Below are 22,688 nucleotides of genomic sequence, written 5' to 3' on the forward strand. Positions count from 1 at the left end.
GCTCAGAATTCTATGCCTTGGTATCACTGGCTGATTTTTGTTTGCTTTTAACAGATAAATTACTCGTTTTCTTTCTTTATTATGGTAAGGAAAATATCCTGTTGAACTGGAACAGGACAAACCCAGGTGAATTTATTTGACACACTTTTCAAAGTCTTATACCAAACTCCTGATAATTACCTTTCAGACATTTCTCCATGATTCCCTGTACAGTATAATTCCTTATTTTTCTAATTTGAAAGGTGAATCTTCTCTTTTATTCCTATGGTAAGATGCTCTGCTTTATCACGTGTTCTGCCAGAAATCAGTTACATGATACTATTCTATGATTTTATTTTTGAGAGAAATACAAAAAACTTGCAGTGAGGATCTTACCCGTTCTGGGTGTTTACAAATTACTTAAAATCTTTTTCTAGCTCCCTCTCCCTGAGCATTCAGGTCTATAGTTTGGAAAGTTGTTCCCCCCTGCCCTTTGAAGGTAATTCTTTGGATTGCCCTTTTTAGTCCTGTTGATCTCTCCTGTTCTCCTGAGTACTCAAAAAAAAAAATATTGACTGACTAGGACAGCCCCCTTAAGTATTTTAGAGTGAATTTCAGCTGATCTTGATGCTCTCAGGACATTTTCTTAGGTGTAGTGATGTTCATTATGATTTTTTCTTTTGTTCTTATCCCTTGTAAATATGTCCAGATATATAACATTAAGGAAAAAAGGTTGAAGAAAGCATGGAAAACCTGAGCTTTCTGTGTTTGGTTTGCTTTTCTTAACCTATGATGGACTTTTATTTTCCAGTTCTCTTTTATTTTCCATTTTTTTAATGTTTTCACAAATGACTTGGATGTAGGAGCAGAAGGTGTTTTGAGTAAGTTTGCAGATGATACTATATTGGGAGGAGCTGTTGACTCCATTGAGGATGGAGAGGCCTTGCAGAGAGATCATGACAAATCAGAGAGCTGTGCAATCACCAACAATATGAAGTTTAACAAGAGCAAGTGCTGGATTCTGCACCTGGGAAGGGGCAACCCCGGCTGCACGTACAGACTGGGGGACAAGATGCTGGAGATCAGCCCCACAGAAAGGCATCTGGGGGTTTTGGTTGATGGCAAATTGAATATGAGCCAGCAGCGTGCCCTGGGAGCCAGGAGGGCCAGCAGTACCCTGGGGTGCATCAAGCACAGCACTGCCAGCCAGCTGGTAGAGGGAAGGGACTGTCCGCTCTGCTCTGAGCTGGTGCGGCCTCACTGCCAGTGCTGTGTGCAGGTCTGGGTGCCACGGTATTACAAGGACATAAAACTATTCGAGAGTGTCCAAAGGAGGGCTACAAAAATGATGAAGGGTCTGGAGGGCGAAACATATGAGGAATGGCTGAGGGCCCTTGGTTTGTTCAGCCCAGGGCAGAGCAGGCTGAGGGCAGGCCTCATGGCGGCCTGCAGCTCCCTCACGAGGGGAGCGGAGGGGCAGGCGCTGAGCTCTGCTCTCTGGGGACAGCGACAGGACCCGAGGGAACGGCATGGGGCTGGGACAGGGGAGGGTCAGGCTGGGTGTGAGGGAAAGGTTCTGCACCCAGAGGGTGGTGGGGCACTGGGACAGGCTCCCCAGGGCAGTGGGCACAGCACCGAGCCTGCTGGAGTTCAGGGGGGGTTTGGACAACGCTCTCAGACACATGGTCTGATTTTGGGGTGGTCCTGCGTGGAGCCAGGAGTTGGACTTTGATCCTTGTGTGTCCCTTCCGACTTGGGGTATTTTATGATTCTATTTTAATCATTCTTACATAAAATATCTTCTGTCATTTCCTTTTGTCACTTGTAAGCTATAAGTGATTATACATCTTTGCCTTTCTGTTGTTCTAGTTGCATCTTGAAAAATTGCTTTGTGGTTATTCTTTTGCTAATCTTGAAGGATGAAGTACTTTTCAGTCTGTTGTCATCCTATCTTTACAACTGAAGAGTTTGACATACTGTAAAACCATTAAAACATGCATGTAGGATGTAGCACATGATGACAGACACTGAGAGGTATTGTACAATGAAAAAAGAATCTACATCTATTCAACTGAAAGACAGTATTTAAATCATGCATCAATACTTGTTTATCTCCATATCATACAGAAATCAGATGGCAAGTACAACCCGTGAAGTATTTACATACATATTTTGTGGCAACAACTACTTTTAGGTTCCTAAAGTATATATACGCAGTACATGTCTGACCTTAAATCTGTTATTTAATGTACAATGTTAAAGAACTTATAGAAAAATAAGACCTTCTGACAATAAATGTTGGCTGCATTATCATGGTGCGAATTATTCCTTCAGGAACTAATTAAGGTTTAATAAGATAAAAATGAATTACAAGGTAGCCTAATGATCGCTGGAGTAGGATAAACTTGGGAAAACAGTATGTTTGTCTTGCATATGACCTATTGGTTCTTTTTCCTTTTGTATACTGTTACTGAGCTTATATCCAAAGGTAACTTCTATATTATGGAAAGACATAATTAATCAGGAAAGACCAAAATCATTTAAGGGTCCATGTGGCATACAGAAGAATATAGTGGGGATATAATCATGGTGAAGCATCATTAGATGGTCAGTTCACACGTGCATAGATTGAGGAAGTTCTGCTTTAAAAAGCACGTAGGTCAAGTTAGAAAAATGTAGTCCAAAGTTACAGACTTTTCTGTCCTTATTTCTTACTGCAGCATAGCTTATTAAATTTTATTTGAGGATTTGGGAAGCTGGCAAAGGGGAAAGGAAAAGTGTTTTGGGTTTCTTACGTGTAATGTTTTTTTCCAAATATTTCAGGGTTATGAATTGTTTCCTGTGAATACTAAGGAAGCATTTGATACTGCTGCTATTGAGTGTTCTTACTTTTTGGTTTTGATTTGTTTTACTCTTTTCTCATCATGAAAATGAGAAGTAAATTGAAGTAGCCAAAGCTGTTTTGGCATCCTGTGGAAAGTATATGTGTGTATCAACTTTGGACGGGTTAAAATAGCTGTTTTAGTTTTAAAAATCAGAATTGGCATGGCATGGTTTAATTCTGTAAGGGCTTCGGTGGCAATTAACATTGACCTGGTTGGAAGCTACCGTTATTTTTCCCTATAACAGTCGCTTTTGTCAGAGAGAAAAAACGAACATTTACTAGTTCTCATATCTCCTGAATTTTTCTTGCCTATTTTTTCGTGATTTCATCCAGGTCTGCAACAGTACAAGTTGCTCTCTGAGAAAGTAAAACTCCACGTTGTCCCCAGAGGCGATTTCTGCTGCCGCAGTGGCCTGGAGCTCTTCTCTCCTGATGTAGGATGGTGGTGCAAAAATATCTACTTTGGACTTCACTGTTGGAAGACAATCTAGGGAGAGTGTTTCAGCCTGTTTGCCAAGAGCAAAAGGCTTTTAATGGAATGGTGTGGGCAGAGAGAGCTGTCTTTGCCAACAACGTGTTTGTTTGGAAGCTGCTATTTTTGTCCTGTTTAGCTTCTGAACCTTTTGTAATGGCAGAAAGAGGAAGCGAACAGTGAAATCACTTTAATAACATATTTCCTGGTTCAAGTGACTTATCTGTGAGGCCTAGACAGAGGAGATGTCATTTCCTGGATTGCTTATCTTTGGTTTGAGTGTTCTGTTTTACTGTGTAGTCTTTTGACCCAACCTAACTGTAGTGCAATTTTAGTGTTAAGTAATGTAAACAAGGGCCTTTTAATGAAAATGTAAAGCTTTAGTGAAACACTTTTTAACAAAATGCTAACGTGCAAGACACAAGTCTTTATAAAGTACATGTTGATAAGAATTTGCAATCCCTTAACTTAAAATTATGTTTAAGAGCATAGAATCCTGTCTTTGAAAGATGCTAATAAGGTTTGTTCACAGGGATAAAAACAAATTGACACTCTGTTTGTCATGATGCTGATACTAATCACCTCTCTGATGCCAACTGCATCGTTATATCCACAAGAGCTAGGAGACTTCCAAATAGTTACCAGGCAGTTGCGCTCTTCTCAAATTTCTGTTTCTAATAGCTACTTGTGAAAATTGTTACCAGCGGTCCATGAAAAGGAGACAGAGCTAATCAAAAATTATCTGCAAATATGGTTCAGGTTTTTTTATATCCCTGCACCGCCTTCCTCCCACCCCCAAAAAATAAAACAAAAAAAAAAACCTTTTGGAATTGGAATGACAAAGGAAAAAAGGTGATATCTAAAATAATTAAGTACAGCTCAGTTTAAATTGGAAGTTATGGTTCTTTTGGACCTTGTAATCCAGCTTCACTAAAACGTCTTTTGGAGTTGCTAACTTTATTATTTTACCTTTGTGAATAAGATATAAATAGAGCATCCTAACAATGTTTTACTTGGGCAACCTCTAAAATATCTTTGCCTAGAAAGCATTAAAATAGCAATTGAGCTCCACTCTTTTCTCCCCCCAAAATATGAAGAATAGAAATGTGCCACACTGATCTGTGTTGACACATCTTGAAGATGTGTTTTACATCTTCTCCCTTAAAATGCACAGGCAGTTGTTAGTGATAGTTTCAGTAACAAAGAAGGAAGAATGGCAAATAAGTGGTAAATAAGGAATTAGACTATGAAGAAAGAAATAGTGTAAGTATTTGTTGTTAGAGTTACGTGTTGTTAGAGCTAGACTACCAGCTCATTGGGATTGGGACTTCATTGTGCTAGGTGAAATTTTAAAAGATGGCCCATCTCTTCTCCATCATATCATCCAATATGGTCCTTTTCTACATGTTGCAAGGTAAAGATGTGTATTTCTGCTGACATGCTCTGTCTGGTAGAATAAGTTGTCCTTTTTTGGAAGGCAGTACTTGCTAAATAAAGAGTTTGGAATGACATAGTCTATTACATTATTTTGCAGGAAGTCGTCTGTGCTCAGAATCCTTTCAGGTGGTTATGTCCAGGTCATCGGACAACTCCTGTACAATTCATGCAGGGACTAATTCATGAGCATTTAACAGCTTTGTTACTTTGTTTTAGATTTATTGTATCTTTCATAAAAATTTAATCAAATTTAAGAATAGGTACTGTCTTCTATCCCTCTGAAAGACGAGTATGATGTCCTAGTGCATCGCTCCTTTCTCCTTAATGGGTTTTGCAGTAGCAGTTATGATCGAGACTTAAGTAATGGCTATAAGTATTGTTCTTAAAGTAATTAACGATTGATACTGTGCATTATTCATCGCCTTCCCTTTGGGCTTACTAATGCTTTTATGTTTGCTTTAATAAAGAAGTTCTAAAAAGTTATGTCTAAAAGAAAAATAAAAAAAGGTCTAAAAAGTGAAGCCTGTGCCTGGGGTTGTTCCTCCCCTGCTGCATTTCCCCTTGACGTTCTTGCTGTGCAGTTGAGGTCCATTTGGATAGCAGCCCAACCCTCTGGTGTGTCAGCCGCGTGCCCTAGTTTATTTTTGTTTGTTTGCAGGGTGCAGCAAGTCATTAATAAAGCTGTTAAACATTGCCGGCCCCAGTATCGAGCCTTGGGGTGTACCACTAGTGACTGGCCTTCAACTGGGCTTTCTGCCCCTGATCAAAGTCTTCCAGGCCCAGTCTTTCAGCCTGTCTTCAATCCTCTCACCTCCCACTTGTGTAACCCATGCTTTGTCAGCTTGTTTATGAGCATGCAGCGGAAGACAGTGCCAAAAATCTTATAGAATTGAGGTAAACAACATCCACGGTTTTCCCCTTGTCCACAAACTAGTTGCCTCATTACAGAAGGCTGTCAGCTTGGTAAAGCGTGATTGCTCCTTCATGAATCCATGCTGACTATTACTGATCACTTTGCCGTTCATGTGTTTGGAAATGGTTTTCAGGAGCATTTTCTCCATCCCCTTCCCTCACCTCCAGGTCAGCCTTGGGTTTCCTGACACTGTCCCTGCACGATGGGACATCAGGTCCGTCCTCCTGGGTCACCTGCCCTCGCTTCTTTTCATGTCTGAGTGCAGCTCTTTCTTCATCCAGGCAGGCCTCCTGCTTCCTTTGCTTGATTTCCTACTTATTGGGATGACCTTTCAAGAGTTTTTGCCTTTGATGAAGTTTTATGCTTCATGCAATGTTGTAATGCGTCTGTGAGTCTGATGTTTTATGATTACGTCAAATACAATAATTGTAGTCCAGTTAGGAACCCCACAGATGATCCTAATGGGATGCTAATTATGTTTTCACACCAATTAAAGAGGAAAGGCAAGCTTGTAGTCTCTGACCTTTAGTCATCTGTATAGGAAATCACACAAATACATCTGTGATTCCTTCAGCCACTCCTGTTTTCCATAAACGGTCTCGTGGCTGCTAGTGATGTTTCCCAAGACACTTTCATTTGCCAGGAGGCAAAACAAATAAGATAAAATATAAAAACAAAGCAATTGAATGTCTCAGCTTTGAAAATGTGCTTAATCATTAATGTTTTTATGCGGTGAAACTGAAAAGTGACATCTCTACAGATGAGTCTTATTTGTATATATACATATTTAGCATAGGCTGGCATTTGGTGGGTATCTAATAATCTTGGGCCCTGCCTTTAAGTCTATCCAGGTAGGTATATTATTAGAACAACAATAATAATTTTAGTGAATTTGCAACAGAAACAGTCCCTTACCAGGCATATTTAAAAATAATTGTGTGGATTGTTAGCTATAGGCTCGTTTATGTGTATTGGGTGTTAAGAAGGCTGTGCAGTTCTGTTGGTTGCTTATTAATAAAGATGATGTGGTCTCTGGCTATAAGCTCTGTGCCCTGCCGAGGTTCAAAAACCTTAAGAAGGAATCTCTGGGTTTTATTCTTAGAGCAGTGAACGAAACCGTCAGTTAAGGCAAAACACTGGAGATGCTGAGTATGAGTGCAGTCTCTGGCTCCCAATGTCTGAAACTAATTTTTAGTTTTATTTGTCCTTGTGTTACTGGAAAAGGCTGTGTGTTTTGGAGAATAACCCGTAAAGTTCTTCTAGGCTGCTGAAAGGTGGAATTGAGTTTAAGCCTTGGAGCAGGCGTTTAAGAGACTATTTTTAGGTCAGATTTTGGTGATGTTGTTCTTTGCTGTTCTGAGAGGTCTCGGTTGTGGAGATGGCAGCATTGATAGCTGATGAAAGCATTGATTAGCAGGATGGTTCACAGGCTTCTGCTTTCTTTTTTTGACTCACCTTAAAATTAAGCGGTATCGTCTTGTGAGCTTGAATTATGTGGTGAACCGTCATGTCTTCCTTCGAAGAGCAAAAATATGCTGTCAGATTTTGAACAGCCAGAATGAGAAGGTAGAGAGAATGTGATCAAAATAATAACGTGGGTAATTAAATCCCTCTTTAAGCATTAAGATTGCTTACTGGTTAAGATTAAAACTACTACTTCAGTTTAAGTCCCAGTGCCACTAATTAGTGGTAGTGTATCTGCACTGTTTCTAGACCAGCCTGGAACCTGTCACTGTGTTTTGTGTACTGCTTTGGGGTGAGTGGTGTATAAGCATACTTGAGAGCTTGTTTTATTTTCCTACTAGGAATATAATACGTTTAAATAACATACAACCAGTCTCAGCATAGTATCTCTTAAGAAAAGTGGTAATTATTCCTTTAGTAGTTATTCCTTTAGTACTCGGTTAACGTATTTTTATTTCTTTTCAGGATGGCTTGAATTCTTTGGTCCTTGATCTGGATTACCCAGCACTGAGGAAGAACAAGAACATTGATAATTTCCTAAATAGATGTAAGTTGCAAGTGGCCTTTTAACAATGACATTGTTGTGATTGTAGTTGTAGGAGCTGAGTGGTCAGAAATGCATTGCTGATTTTTTTTTTTTACTAATTATTGTACCTCTGACTTTATTAAGAAAGATGTTAAAGAAGGCTTTGAAGGACCACTTGTTATGGAGATGTTTCATTTTAGGGAGTTGTTATTTTGATGAAAATGTATTGGAAAATACTGACTGTAGAGTGTAATTTTTAAAACTACAGTTAGAAAAATCCTTCTATGTTAAATATTTATTTTGAGTATGTGCTGTGAAGTAATTTGCAAAACATATCCCAGTTATTATGAAGTAAGAATTATGCAAAATGTAAACACTGTATAGAAAGTCTTATTTAACCTGGCAAAGACATCTTCTGTTGATTTTAAAACTTAATTTTTGTACCTTAAAATCTATGGGTGCATTTTTGGACCTTTGTGTAAATGTTCGATTTTGCACAAATTAATTGTTGACAGGATTTTAGTGTTTATTGAGCATGTGAAAATCTAAGACTGTTACAGTAAGAGTTAACTTTATTTTGACTTTAACTTAAGAGTAACTGTACTTTATCTTCTTAAAATGTTTTTCATCTATGTACATATATACATAAACAAAATATTGTACAAATAGTGGATTATTTGCTTTAAAATATAAGTTGCAGTGAGTAAGACTTTTTGGGATAACTCTTTGTTGTTTAAACTAAAAAAAATTTGCACGTGTCAAGGTTACTGTGAATGCAGTCTATCAGCCACTCCTCTTTTGATTCATTTCCAGTAAGAATTATGAGTCTGCTCTCCATTGCTCTAGGACTTCTTTGAATTTCCATTCATGCCTCTCAAATAAGTGGTTGCTGGTGTAGTCCTTTGTAGTGAGTTCTTATGTTTGGAGTTCAGTGCTTCTCTGTGAAGTTTTGCAGAGCTCCATAGCTTGAATACAGAATAAATAAGAAACAGCAGGTTAGAAGTGGAGGCATACCTTGGGATTTTTCTTAGTCCTAAGTTAAAATGAATGCAAGTAGATATTTTTAAAAGAAAAGGTCAGGAACAGGGTTTTAAGTAATTTTGTTACCTGCAACTGTGTATTATAAGTGTGATGTGAGAGGAAAAGACCTATTTGCAGAAAATATGAAAGTGATTTAAATGACAGTAACTTTTATGAGCTGTTCAGATCCGCATGTACATTGGAATACTATTTTTGCAGTAAGACAAAACTATAAACATTTTCTACAAGGACCAATATTCATGAGGCATTCAAAATAGAAGCTATGGGAAAACAACTAAACCTTGGAAAATGTATGTGCTTTTTTTTTTTTTTTCTTCAGCCCCTGGATATTCTTGCTGTCTGTTCCCTTTTCTGAAGACTGCTGCTCCTTCTTCTACCCCAGCTTCTCTCCCGTTACTGTGTTAAATATTACTAAGCATCTGATGTGGCAGCCGTGCTACCAGCAGTGGCAGAAACACAATCACCTTATTTGGTTCACAGTTTTATTACTGCCCTTGTTTTTTAAGTCAGCTGTCAGTTTTTGGTTGAAATAGATGAATAACAGATAAAGAGACCTCAGATATGTTTTTAAAAATCTGTCACTTACAGATAGACAAGTCTTTAAATTCACAGTAGTTAATTAAGAGTTTTCACTTTATCCTTATCTGTTGTACTTTGGGGAGTGAGGGAGAGAACAAACCAAAAACGTGTAAGAGGTGACTATTTTGGTTCACACATTGTGAAGTCATTCATCTCTTTGAAGAATTTACCAATGTAACTTGTGTTTCAGTACTGCCTGGGAGAGAATGAAAAGTAGTGCTGCATATCTTCTGTGATTTACAGCTTTTGAAAAAAAAGTGTTTTGAAGTGAGAATTTTCTAGACCTTTGAAGCTGGTAATGCATTGGCATTGCAACTGAAAGAATCAGAAACCTGCGATTTGTTTCAGTCTTGTCCAATTCAGGTGTGTGTGGTTTGTTTGAACCAGGCTGGGGAACTGATCAGAATTAATGCAGATGGTGGGTTGGTAGTTTTGTTGGTTTATTTTTGTAAGAACAAGTCAGGCAAAATAAAAAAACAACCAGTTGCAGATTTTCATATCACTTCTCCACTATTTGTACCAGCATAAAAGGATCTGATCAGGTACAGGAAAAAAAAATAAATAAAAAAAGTCAGATTCTTACTGTCCTTGCCATTTTATGCAGTTTAAAGTTGAACCAATATCCATGTCTTTTTGGAAACCATTGTAAGTATCAGTTGAAGGGAAGAGTATACCCATGCTTGCTGAAGCCTCTTGCTGTTGTGGTGTTGGAAGAGGAGTTGGGAGTAGTATTAATTTATGGAAGACTAAGTTCTTGTCTTAGGTTAGGGAACAACGAGTTCTTGTCTCTTCTCATTTTTGTCAGCATCTGAAGAGCTGTAGCAAATGCCTGGATGAGCTTTATTGTCAAAAGGTTCTGACAGACCTCTGGTGAGTGGTCTGTTTGGGGAATCTGGAGCCTGCATCCCTCTTCCAGGCAGAAAGGCGGCCTGAGGCAGCTGCACAGAGGTGTCATGGCCATTTTGTGAGTTAAGCACTCTATAATGCAAAGTAAAGCAAGTGTTCTTATCCACGTTACATGAATCTTTAAAAAATGTGCAAAATGGTGCAATAATCATGACAATTTTAGTCAATTTAATCAGTTCTTTCACTATAATACTTTCAGAAGAGCATTTTTTTACCATAGTCCCAGGGATTTGAATAGACCCTAATTCAAATTTACTGCAAGTCATTAGTAGTAGGTTTAATGTTTTGTAGATGGCTTATTTTAATATGAAAAGTTTACATCTCAGATGAGACATTAATTGATACTCAGCTCAATGCATAGTTTCAAGCTGAAATTCAAGTGTTAGCTCATTTCACAGAGTTAAAATTTATTAATTGCATGTACTGTAAGAGTTTGGTATATTCTGCTTCTGTTAACGCTGCAGAAGAAGTCTCTTCATGTGTCTAATATGCAAGAAACTTTTTTACCACCTGCTTTCCCTTATGAATTGGGTTCATGTAGCAAAGATTTTGAAGCAGGGTGGCTGCAGGGGCGGTCTCTGTGAGCAGAGCCCAGCAGCTGCCCCATGTCAGATCAGAGCCAGCTCCAAAAGGGACCTTACTGCTGGCCACCACCGAGCCAGTGGGCGATGCTGGGTGGGCCTCTGGGAGAGCAGACTGAAAGACTGAAGAAAGGGGTAAAGAAAAAAAAAAAACACACACAAAATACAACCTGCTGCACAATAGCAGCATGGAAAGAGGGGAGTGAGAACATGTAAGAGAAGCAGCCCTGCAGCCCCCAAGGTCAGTGCAGCAGGAGGGCAGGAGGTGCTCCAGGCACGCAGCAGAAGTTCCCCTGCGGCCTGTGGAGAGGCCCCTGGTGGAGCAGGCTGTCCCCCTGCAGCCCATGGGTCCCACATGGAGCAGATCTCCACGCTGCAGCCCGTGGAGGAGCCCCCGGTGGAGCAGGTGGATGTGGCCTGGAGGAGGCTGCGGCCCATGGAGAGCCCCCGCAGGAGCAGGCCCCGGGCCGGAGCTGCAGCCCGTGGAGAGGAGCCCACGCAGGAGCAGGGGGTCTGGGGGGAGCTGCCGCCCGTGGGGGACCCGTGCTGGAGCAGTTTGCTCCTGGGGGATGGACCCCGTGGTACGGAGCCGTGTGGGAGCAGTTCTTGAAGAGCTGCTGCCTGTGGGCAGCCCCCGCAGGCTCAGTTCGGGAAGGACGGCATCCCGTGGGAGGGACCCCACGTGGAGCAGGGGCAGAGAGTGACCGTGAAGGAGCGGCGGAGACGTGTCAGGGACTGACTGCAGCCCCCATTCCCTGTTCCCCTGTGCTGCTTGGGGGGAGGAGGTGGAAGACAGTGGATGGGGGAAGGTGGTTTTAGTGTGCTTTTTGGTTTCTCACTGTTCTAGTCTGAAAGTGGTAGGCAATAAATTATATTAATCTCCCAGTGCCGAGTCTGTTTTGTCCATGACTAATTGTTGAGTGATCTCCCTGTCCTTATCTCAACCCTTGAGCCCTTTCCATCCTATTTTCTCCCCCTTTCCCTTTGAGGAGGGGGAGTGAGAGAGCAGTTGTGGTGGAGTTCAGCTGCGCAGATGGGTAAAAGCCACCATGCCTTATTATTCTGTTTTCTTGCCATTTTTTCCAAAACATGGAACCAAAGTAGAGCATGTATTTATCACATGGGGCACTCCTTTTCAGTTTTCTAAATTGCTTTAGTCTACTGTTAGGATTCTGTTTAAACTGCCTTTTTTTTTTTTCTGAGTATTCATGGGACAGGAAAGCATAACGTAATATCTAATTCCAAAAACAATGAGAGGAATTTCATAGTCCTCTGAGAACAAAAATTAGCTTGCTAATTTTAGAGAAGAAGCTTGAGTTTTCCAGGATGGTCTTGATGTAATAAATCTTTCCTTTTCTTTTCCTTGCCTGTCATCTAGGCTATGACAACAGATTGAGTAAATTCTTCCAAGTCTCTTTTTCTGCCATCTGAGATTTGCTTAAGTGTTGAATCATGTCTTGTGTATTATGCCTTTTTCAAGTTGTCTTCCACTATGGTACTACCATAGCCTGTTAGCTGCCTTAACTTCTGGGAGAAGGAAAATTAAATAATTAAGCGACAATTTTATGCACAAAATATATTTAATTGTTGATAATCTATTGTCAAGAATAGAAGGGAATGAAGAATGGTTTTCAAGGAAGACCAGCCTGCATAGGGAATGGTTCCATCAACAGGCCTGGTACAATCCAGAAGCCTGAACTCCGTAAACTGATCAACAACTTCCTATGCGTTATCCAGCACCACTCAAAGACTGGAAACGTCTATTGTTACAATGATTTGCTGATGTTTTGGAGGATGGTGAACTTCCAAGGTGTAATGGCAACAAACTTCTTTACTGTAGAAGGAACTTCTGCTGCAGGCATGTCACTTGTGCGTGAGCTAAAGGCTTGAAGAGACTTCCTGGCAGGTTGCTGTTACCATATTCGTCTCCAAGCAATTGTTAACTAAGCAATTATGGTTACTTTGAGTTGTATTTACTAAGATGAACTTCTTGCAAAATTAACATTTCTAATTCCTTCGCTTACATTTTGTTATGTCACTTGAAGGTGCTATACAGTTATCAACAGAAATTCATTATCTCTTATGGCATTAATGCCTGTCATGATTCTAATTCTGTGTTACGTACTTCTTGTCAGTGACACAGGTGAAGTGTTGCATGCCAAGAGAAATCTTAGAAATTTAGATTTTATGTTGAGTTAATGAGTTAATTTCCTCTTTTATTTTCTCTTGGCTTCTTTAAGGCTACAACTTGCCAGGTCATTGCAGCCACGAGAGCAGGTTTGGCTTCATTTTCATTTTTAATGCTGTCATTCTGTTAAGCGTAGTGATGGGGAGATATCAAATAATCAAGTTTTTCTAAGAGGAGCATGAATTAGGCCCACAAAATTTAAGACAGGATGTCTTGCATGTATTAACAAATAGCATCATAGAATGGTTTAGGTTGGAAGGGACCTTTAAATGTAAACTAATCCAGTGTCCTTCCTTGGGCAGGGGGATATCTGTCACTATTTTCAGGTTGTCACTACTAAAATGGGGTCCAACCTGATTTTGAACACTTGCTATGACGGGGCTTTCACAACTCTCTGGGCTATACATTCCAGTATCTCACCACCCTCATCATAACAAATTTGTTCCTTATATTCAACCTAAATCTACCCTCTTTTAGTTTAAAACTCTTATCTCTTGTCCTGTCACTAAGGGCCCTGGTAAGAAGTCTTTCTTTGTCTTTCTTATAAGCCCCTTTTATGTATTAAATGGCTGCACTAAGGTCTCCCTGGAGCCTTCTCTTCTCCAGGCTAAATAATCCCAAATCTCTCAGCCTGTTTTCATGGGAGAAATGTTCCAGCACTTTGATCATTTTTGTGGCCCTCCTCTGGGCTGTGAAATATATGTCATTGTTATTAAATGGAAAATTAAAATTTTGCCATTTGGGTATGTGCAGGCTTACTTTCATTAGGTCAGGGATGTCTCCTCTGTGAGTCAGAGGAAAGCTACTTTCTCTTTCTGTATATTCTATTCATTTTATCTGTGGAAAACAAAATGTCTGTCTTACTTTTCTGTGGAGGAGACGTTAGGCTGTCTGAAGTTGAGTCCTAGTTTTTGCTCCTTCCACAAGTTGCCCAGCAGCTTGTGTTCCCCAAACACCTTTACTTAATGCATACCTGCCTCAGTATTTCTGTTGTGCTTTTTGTTTGGTTTTGGGAGGGTGTGAGATTGCAGCACTTCCTGGCTGTACTTCAGCTTCACTTCTGGCTAGACTTTTGCCCACAGCAGCCACTTTCGACTTACTATACTTCCTAGCAGCACTCAGTGATTTATTCTTACAGATCAGACATAGTCAAATTTCACTCCATTGCATTCTTCTTCCTCTATTCCTCGTATATGCACACCCCAGAACTGCCTGATACATGTTCTTTTTGACTTCCAAGAAAATAACCTGGATATGAAACTTTTTTTTTTTTTTTTAAAAGGAATGAAAGTTTGCCTCGCCAGCCTCGCCCCCCGCAGTTTTATACTTCTAGTTAGGTATTTGTTCCATTTTCACCAGCACTTGTAACCTTCAGCTACATTCTTGCTGCCAGCTGTCAGTGACTGATCCAACCACTCTGCCCTTTCAGAAAGTGAAGCTTCGTTTGTTTAAAGGTTATAGTGCCATTTTCAAGTAGTAAATCAGAAGGTGTCATTAAACACTCTTGCTGTCTAGCATTCCTTGTCCTTCCTATATCAATGAAGAAACCTGAATCATAGGTGATGATATTTTCACATTTTAGAAATTTTAACTCAAATGTCAGAATGCCGTCATATTCTGGGACTGGGCAGTCCATCTAGTGTCTACATTTTAAGTTGATATTTTTCTTCTGCTGGACTTCCTGTTTTTGCAAATTCGTGTGTCAGATATAATCTCTGGTATCTATGCATACAAACTGAGCTGCATCAAACCTTCTGAAATGTTTTTCTGTAGTAAAAGGATAGTGTTGGAAAGGTCTTCTGCACCTTGAGTTAGGTCGTGTTATGTGATACATGAACCAAATCATATGATTCAGCATGCTGCAGATATGACATTGCTTCAGGGTTTCTCTGAGCTTGCCTTCTTGCAGCCTGTGTTTTGCTTCAAGTTAGTTCCATGCTTTGATTATCTATTCCCTATCTGTTAAACTTTATGAGAAAACAGAAACTCCATCTCATCTATATAACACCCACAACATCTGTCTCCGTAGATTTTTTTTCAAAGATCATTAAATCTTGGTAGAGTTAGTAGTATTATTCCATCTTTAACATTTCACAGGGATGATAAAACTGGTAATTCCTCAGCAGGTACCTCATTTGATTACACACAAAATATGCACGATATATATATTTATAGATATAAAAATACATATACCATTATATATATATAATGTGTTAACTGCAATGCTAATTGCGTAAAGAGTTTCACTGGAACTGTATTAAAATTGTTCATAATGTTTCTATTATATTTTGAACACATATTTTGAAGTATTCCTGTGATTTTCTGACCAGTAATGGAGCTATGTAGATCTACAACCTACTGTTACATGTTTGAATCCGTGCCATCTCATCTCACATACCTCAAAACATTTGAAACATCTCAGAAACATTTGAAAATAAAATTCATGTGATTCCTCTCCCTTGTGAGATGTAACATTCTGGGCTCAAACAAGTCAGAGAATAGCACATTCTCTCTGACATGAAATCTGCTGATACTCCTTCTCTACTGCTGCTTCCTGTAAATTTGCATTGGTCCTCCCTGTCTTGTGCCAAAGCTTCTGATTTGCATTTGAATAACTGCATTTCCTTCTCAGACTGCAAAATTAGTTCACAGCATGAACAAAATAATAAATTTTGCATGGGAGAACCACTGTTGCTGTTGTGTGCTTGCTGCCTAAGCTTTCATGATTTGCTCGAGAAAATGGTCTCTGCATTCTCTCAGCTTCTTTTCCTGTTCACACTCTGGATTCTTTCACAAGTCTTATTGGTACACCAAATTTTGTGTGCCACAGTGCTAGCAGCAGTGAAAGCCAGCAGAATCACAGGATTGTAGAATGGTGCAGTTTGGAAAGAACCTCTGGAGATCATCTGGGCCAACTCTCTGCTCAAAGGCAAAACAGTTTTGACATTAGATCAGGTTATTCAGGGCCTTGTGCAGCTAAATTTTTAAAGTTTCCAAAGATGGAGAATCTGCAGTTCCCCTGGACGATCTGTGCTGTGCTAACCACTTTCTTTGTGGGGATTTTTTCCTGTGCTGTGGGATTTCTGATGTGCCAACTCACCTGTTGCCTCTTGTCCTTTCAGTCTGCACCTCTTGAGAAGAGCTGGGCTCTACAACCTTCAGCTTCTGTTTAGGCCAGCCATTTGGGTTTCCCAAGCTGAACATCTCCAGCTCTTTCATATTCTCAGTGTACCTTGTGTGGTCCAACCCTTCAAGCATCTTGGTGGTCTTCCACTAGGCTAGGGAGAGTTTAATTTTTTATTTTTTTTTATTGCACTGAGAAGACCAAATCTGGATACATCCTTCCAGATGTGGTCTCAGAAGTAACAACTAGGGGAAGAATCACTTCCCTCAGCCTACTGGCTATGCATTTACCAGAACAGCCTGGTGGTGTCCAGTCAGTGCAGAGGCTTAATGCTTGTTCGTATTCATTCATCCTGTTGTCCACTAGGGCTCTTGGGTCCCCTTTCTCAAGCTACGTTCTGGCTGGTGGGGCTACACCTCGACTACTGTGTTCCGCTTTGGGCCCCTCACTACAAGAAGAACATTGAGGCCCTGGGGCGTGCCCAGAGCAGGGCTACGGAGCTGGTGAAGGGCCTGGAGCACAAGTCCTGTGAGGAGCGGCTGAGGGAGCTGGGGTTGTTTAGTCTGGGAAAGAGGAGGCTCGGGGGAGACCTTATTGCTGTCTACAGCTACCTGAAAGGAAGGTATGGAGAGCTGGGGGTCGGCCTCTTCTCCCAGGTAACTAGTGATAGGACTAGAGGGAATGGCCTCAAGTCACGCCAGGGCAGGTTCAGGTTGGAAATGAGGAGACATTTCTTCTCAGAAAGAACAGTCAGCGTTGGAATGGGTTGCCCAGGGAGGTGGTGGAGTCACTGTCCCCGGGGTGTTCAAGGAAAGGTTGGACCTGGTGCTTAGGGACATGGTTTAGTGGCTGACATTGGTAGTAGGGGGATGGTTGGACCAGATAATCTTGAAGGTCTTTTCCAACCTTGGTGGTTCTATGATTCTGTGGTTCTCTTAAGAGCAGCCCTGCCCTCCAGTGTGTTCCCTGCCATGTTATCAGTGAACCTGCGACGAGGAGACTGTTATTATCTTCTGGGCCATTCATAAAAACACTAAACAATATGGGGCAGTATCAATCCTAACTCATCTTGTTTGGAATTGGCAACCACTTGGACAGGTGAACCTCTGACCACTGCTTCAGCAAGTTTTCCACTCGCCGTGTAATTTCTCCGTGCAGTTTGTGTCCTCCCTGTTTGACTGCAAAGATGCACTGAGATGCTGTATTGAAAGCCATGCTACAGTCAAGGAAAGGACACGTACACTGTTCTTCCTTCGTCTTCCATCTTATCAGGGAAGGTAGTAATTAAGTCCCTAATACTGATTTCCTCTACTGTGGCTGCCCGACATTCTGCTATTAGCTTCAGGGAGCTGGGAGGCCTGTGAACAGAGCTTGCCAGTAAAGCCTGAGCCAAAAAAGGCACAGAGTACCTTGATCTTCTCCATGTCCTTTGCCACTGAAGCCCTACGCCACTGAGAGCATGGGGCCCACATTTGCATCATTCTTTCATTTATTGATAGTTTTACTGCTTTATAAAGGCTCGTTGCCCTTCATAACCCTGGTTAGTTTCAGCTCCAGCTGAGCTTGGCTTTCCCAATTCCATCCTCGTGTGCCTGGGGTATTGCTGCTGGGTTTGGGGTAGCCCAGCTCAGCTTCCGTGTTCCAAACCTTTGCTTTTTGTGCTTGAGTTGAGGCAGAGGTTACCCATTCAGCTAGCGTGGCTTTCTGCCATGCCTGCTTGATTTCTAGCTAACTAGAACAGACTGTTCTTGTGCTATGAACACGTCATCTTCAAAGATCAACCCACTCTTCTGCCCTCCACTGTAGCTTCCCACAGGATCCTGCCTGTAAATCCCCTGAACAAGCTGTAGTCTGTTCTCCTGAAGTCCAGGGCCTGCTGTTTGCCCTCCTCAGTTTTCTCCAGATCTTAAATTTCACCAGCTCACACTCGCTTCAGCCAAGGCTGCCATTAACTTTGTCATCCCTGGTCAGTTCTTTCTGGTTTGTGAATAACAGATCAGAGTGCCTCCCTGACTGGGCTTGCTGGTCACTGGGGTTAAAAGAAATGCTCTCGATGGTCAGGAATGTCATAGACTGCTTGTAGCCTGCCAGGTTGCCCTTCAGGAATATGTAGGAATGGTTAAACTATTTACCAGGTATTTGTTATCATTAACTTCCCGCTGACAATGCCGTCTTTAATGTCATACTGAATTAACTGCATCTCTGATCCTTTTTTTCCCCCATTAAGTCTGAAGTCCCTTTTAATTCCTTTCTTGGGATCGAATTCCACAATCTTTGACCGTGAACAGGGATCTCACAATATACACCTTTACTCCTCTCTGGATGTAAGCATCCACAGCTCTTCATACAAGCTCATGTTATTTCCTGGCAGAGGTCTTGCTCGAGCCAGCCCTTTTTGCACATTTCTGCTCTTCCTGTAAGTATGTGTGAGGGCAACATCAAGATTTGGCACATTTAAGAAAAATTACCTCCAGTACTGTGGATTCCACTCACTGCTTCCATTAGCTTTGTCATTGTGAATAGAATTTATTTTTTTTAAATGCATTTAGCCAGGAGCGCATTCACTAGCATGCTGCATTTGCAAAATTACAGTGGCTTGGACCTTGCAGTTCTTTAGAATTTGTCCAAGGTCAGAATTTCATTGGCTTTCCTTACAGATTCCCACAACTGCAAACCAAAATAATAATAATAAAAAAAAATGAGCTTACCTGCAGAATATTGTACCAGAGGATACTAGAATGTGATATTGTAGATCTAATTTTTAGAGGTGTTGGCGTACACTGCAGAAGTGGTGAACACTAAGGAAGGATCTTTGTGATGACCAGTAGATACATAAACATAATGAATTACAATATCATGAACAAATTGATAGGAAATCGTATCCTAGTGTGATCTAGCCTGAAGTTGTATGTGAAGTTTATTGAGTTGTATTCCTCACTGTCTGACTGTTGTTGAACCCTTCAGCTGCGTACGAGCAGGCTGCACGTGCAGCGCTTTTGTGTGTAAGAGGGATTTGGTGCTCCTGTGTTCTCCATAGCGTCCATCGTTGTGGCAACACAGCATATGGCCATGAGTAAACGTCTGAAAATTCAAGATGGGCATCTCTGGTTCTTGTCCTTATCAGAGCCTTCCTGGAAGCTTGTTTATGAGTATCAGAGGTGTAGAATGAGAATTGGCAAAATCCAAAGGAAATTTCAATTGTTACATCTAAACATACACATTCGTTGTTTTTCCAACAGTACCAAAAGGAGCTTTTTTATGGTGACTGCAGATTTCAAGAATTGCCAAGAAGGCTCTAAACGTTTGCATACAAATGTCTTATTTTGACTCTAAATGGCAAGTGTTAAAGAAAATTACTGTGTTTGGTTAACACATGCATTATCACACATTTTATTTAATTTGTTTTAGATGAGAAGATTGTGGAAAAAATACGAGCTTTACAAATGAAAGCTGAAGACTATGATGTTGTTAAGGTGATTGGAAGAGGGGCTTTTGGAGAAGTGCAGCTGGTAAGATTGATAATTTATTGATTAAACAGAGTTATGGCTGTAGTCAAAACTCTGCCCAGTCTTGCATGCTTTATATCTAAAAATGCATTCTTACAAAGAATAAATGTTAAAGTAGAAATCATTTTCATTGTATCCTGAGGTCATTTCTATGGATAGTAAACCGATACAGTCTACGTTTAGAATGTGATGGATTGGAAGGGAAGGACTTGGGAAACAGTTTGCCGTACTGTCATCAAAATGAAACAGGCAGTTCACGGCAGTTTTATTTTTGTTGGCCACAACTATCACGATGTAATAATGTTTGGAACCCTCCAATTAAAGAAGAAGCTAATAGTGCAACCAAAAAAAAACTTGTTTTTGTCTTGTAATTTTGATCCTTGCATTGTATTTAACTGATATGATTTGTGTATTTTTTTTCCCATTAAGACTCTTCTCTTAACATTTTTACCAAACAGCCTATCCTATATAATTTCTATTGTCAGAGATGGATTACTTTTAAAATTTATATTGCAGAGAAATTCTATTTCAAATAACAAAACAAAAAAGTTTTCACTGTCTGACTTAATATATCATGCACAGACAGTTTGCATTTAATTTTGATTTGTCCTGGATTCCCAGGACAATCTGTGAGATAAATAGCAGAAACATTGGAACATGAGACGGATTGGTATGTCAGTTTTGAAACATGCTATAGGTGTAAGCAGCTAATGGAATCTGAGAATAACACAAACAAGTTTCCATGAGCTAACAGGTACGTGTGTATCGCCTGATCCATGCTAATTTTCTGTGTAAGCATTCTTAGAGGATGTGAGAGATGTGAAGTCAGTGGAAAGGGGAACAACTAATTTGCAGCAATTGAAGCTGGTTTACTCGTTACCACAAGGTAACAAAAACTGTATTTTGCTTAGGGATTTTGGCATGGAAGTGGCATTTTACTGTTCTGTGCTAACTTTGTACTAGAAAGAAGGGAAGGTCATATCACCTGGTAATATAAGGTATTTTTGGAAAACACAGTATTTCGGAGTTTTGTTGAGAAATGTTGCAAGTTGTTATATCTGCGGTGCTTGTAGGAGGCACACAATGTGTAATGGTAATAAACCTATTACCCATTTATAAAATTAATTGTATATTCCATACTAGTATTGGTGAAATTGGTTGGAAACAGGGAATAAATACAAGCTTTTACAACTGTTTGTTTATTTTTATTCCTTGTTTACTTTGCAGCAGTGGCTTGATCAAAGTTGTGTTGTCTTAAACAGATGTAATTTTGATCCTTCATTACCAATAAGTCAATATTTATTGTCTCAAAATAGATACAAGAGGTCTTGGTTTGGTGTAAGAACAGATGAATAGTGGATTCGACTTTGTGGTTTAATACACTGTAAATAAGGTGAAGCTTTTGCTTGCTTACTCTTCCTGGCTAACTGTATAACATGCTTTTCAACATGAAACAAAAAATGGAGTGGGAGAAAACGATGGCTAGCTTAAAACTACTTATGTGCCTTATGGGTAATTTGCAAGTTTAGACGTCATTCATGTGGCAGTTAACAGCATTGAATCTGCAATTTTTATTTATTTATTTTGTATTATTTTTTTAAGGCAATTTCATCCAAGTGTGGCAACATGGGAATGTAGCTCCCTCTTCCCTATTTCTTTCTGGGTCCGTTGTGCTTCATTTCTATCAAGAAGGATTTATGAAATACAGAGAGGGATTTTTCCAAAGATGGCATTTTCAATCAAGACTTTAAAGAATTAATGGGTGTATTGCTTTTATATCTTTGCTGGCAAGAGATCAAAACCAAAACTGTCAGCAGAACCCCACGTATTTGAGAAGCTACTGCTGCAGAGAGCTTTGTAAGAAAATGGTCTATTCTTACTCCTGTCTTTTCACTGATAGTCAATTGTTTCATTTTAAACTCTTTTATTAGGCATTTTTTCATTATTTTTTCATTTGCAGTTAGAGCATCTACTAGGGATGCTTTTGAGATGCTCTTTTTCCATGTGCTTGAATGGCTATTGAAGAACAATCAAGTTGTAATAGCTGCATTTCCTCTTCCATTTATTGTTGGGAGGAGATGAAAAGGAGAAGATACCAATAACAGAAATTGTTTGCGTTTTTTGGATGTCACACTGATGTATTTGCTGGAAGCATGCAAGAAAATCAAATTTTTTTAATGGGCTTCAAAAATGAAAATACATTGTTTTCTCATATACATTTCTAAGCACTTCATGTTTTTTTTGTTTTGTTTTTCTAAACCATTAAATAGTTGTTTTTTTCATTTGCTTTTTGACATTTAATTTTCAAGTTCTTAATTTGTTCTGGCTTAGAAGGAAAACATTTTTTTTCCTCTTAATGTGCTTTTTTTCCTCTTAATGTACTGTATCATGAATACCTTTGTAAAATTCTAAAGTAGAAATTGTTCACAGTGCACATGCTTCAGCTAGGTAGTTTTGAGTAGTCTGAAGACAAACTTTAGTTCTCATTTGCTTAATCTTTATAATGTAATGTTGAAACACACAGTAACTTGGTCATATATGACCAAAACAGTTGTTATTATTTTTTAAGCAGGCACTTGAAGCCCTAAAATAAAAAAGCTAAAGAATGGTTGGTGCTGGAAGGAAATCTCTTTGTGTTCATATAGAGCTCTTTTGTACTTCATGCCAACTTAAAAGAACATTCTTTTTCTGGAATGTAAACATACAAGTAGAAACCATGATGCTGTATTGTCTTACAGCTAAAAAGTAATGGGTTAATAAATACAACTGTAGATCTGAACTAATATTAGCTGGTGATGAGGGCATACATACCTAGATTTTTTGCCTCATAAGGTATGATACAAGTTTAAACTATTGAGCTAAGCTATATCTATTTCTACTCCATTCATAATGTTAACACCACAGTTGCAGATGATGGATTTGCAGTAATCAAAATATTTTGCAACACATTCTGTGATCAAAATAGAAATTTGTTTCACTGGGGGCTACAGAAAGAACCATAAATAAAATGTGCTCGAGTATGAGTTAAATTCATGATTGTCATGTTATCAGTGCCTGCCATTGTGCATAAAGATATGTAGAACAAATA

General features: G+C 39.7%; 1 protein-coding gene across 2 annotated transcripts in view; it reads left to right on the forward strand.

Moving 5' to 3' along the window:
* ROCK2 (Rho associated coiled-coil containing protein kinase 2) overlaps positions 1-22,688 on the forward strand; it is a 104,758-nt gene that overhangs the window by 35,288 nt on the left and 46,782 nt on the right. For both annotated transcript variants that reach the window (XM_083830564.1, XM_083830563.1), the window contains exons 2-3: positions 7,615-7,696; positions 19,503-19,603. In XM_083830564.1, the coding sequence (XP_083686690.1) occupies positions 7,615-7,696; positions 19,503-19,603 (183 nt within the window). The remainder of the gene's footprint in view (positions 1-7,614; positions 7,697-19,502; positions 19,604-22,688) is intronic.

This window comes from Anser anser (genome assembly GCF_964211835.1).
Source record: "Anser anser genome assembly, chromosome: 3".
Classification (NCBI taxonomy): Eukaryota; Metazoa; Chordata; class Aves; order Anseriformes; family Anatidae; genus Anser; species Anser anser.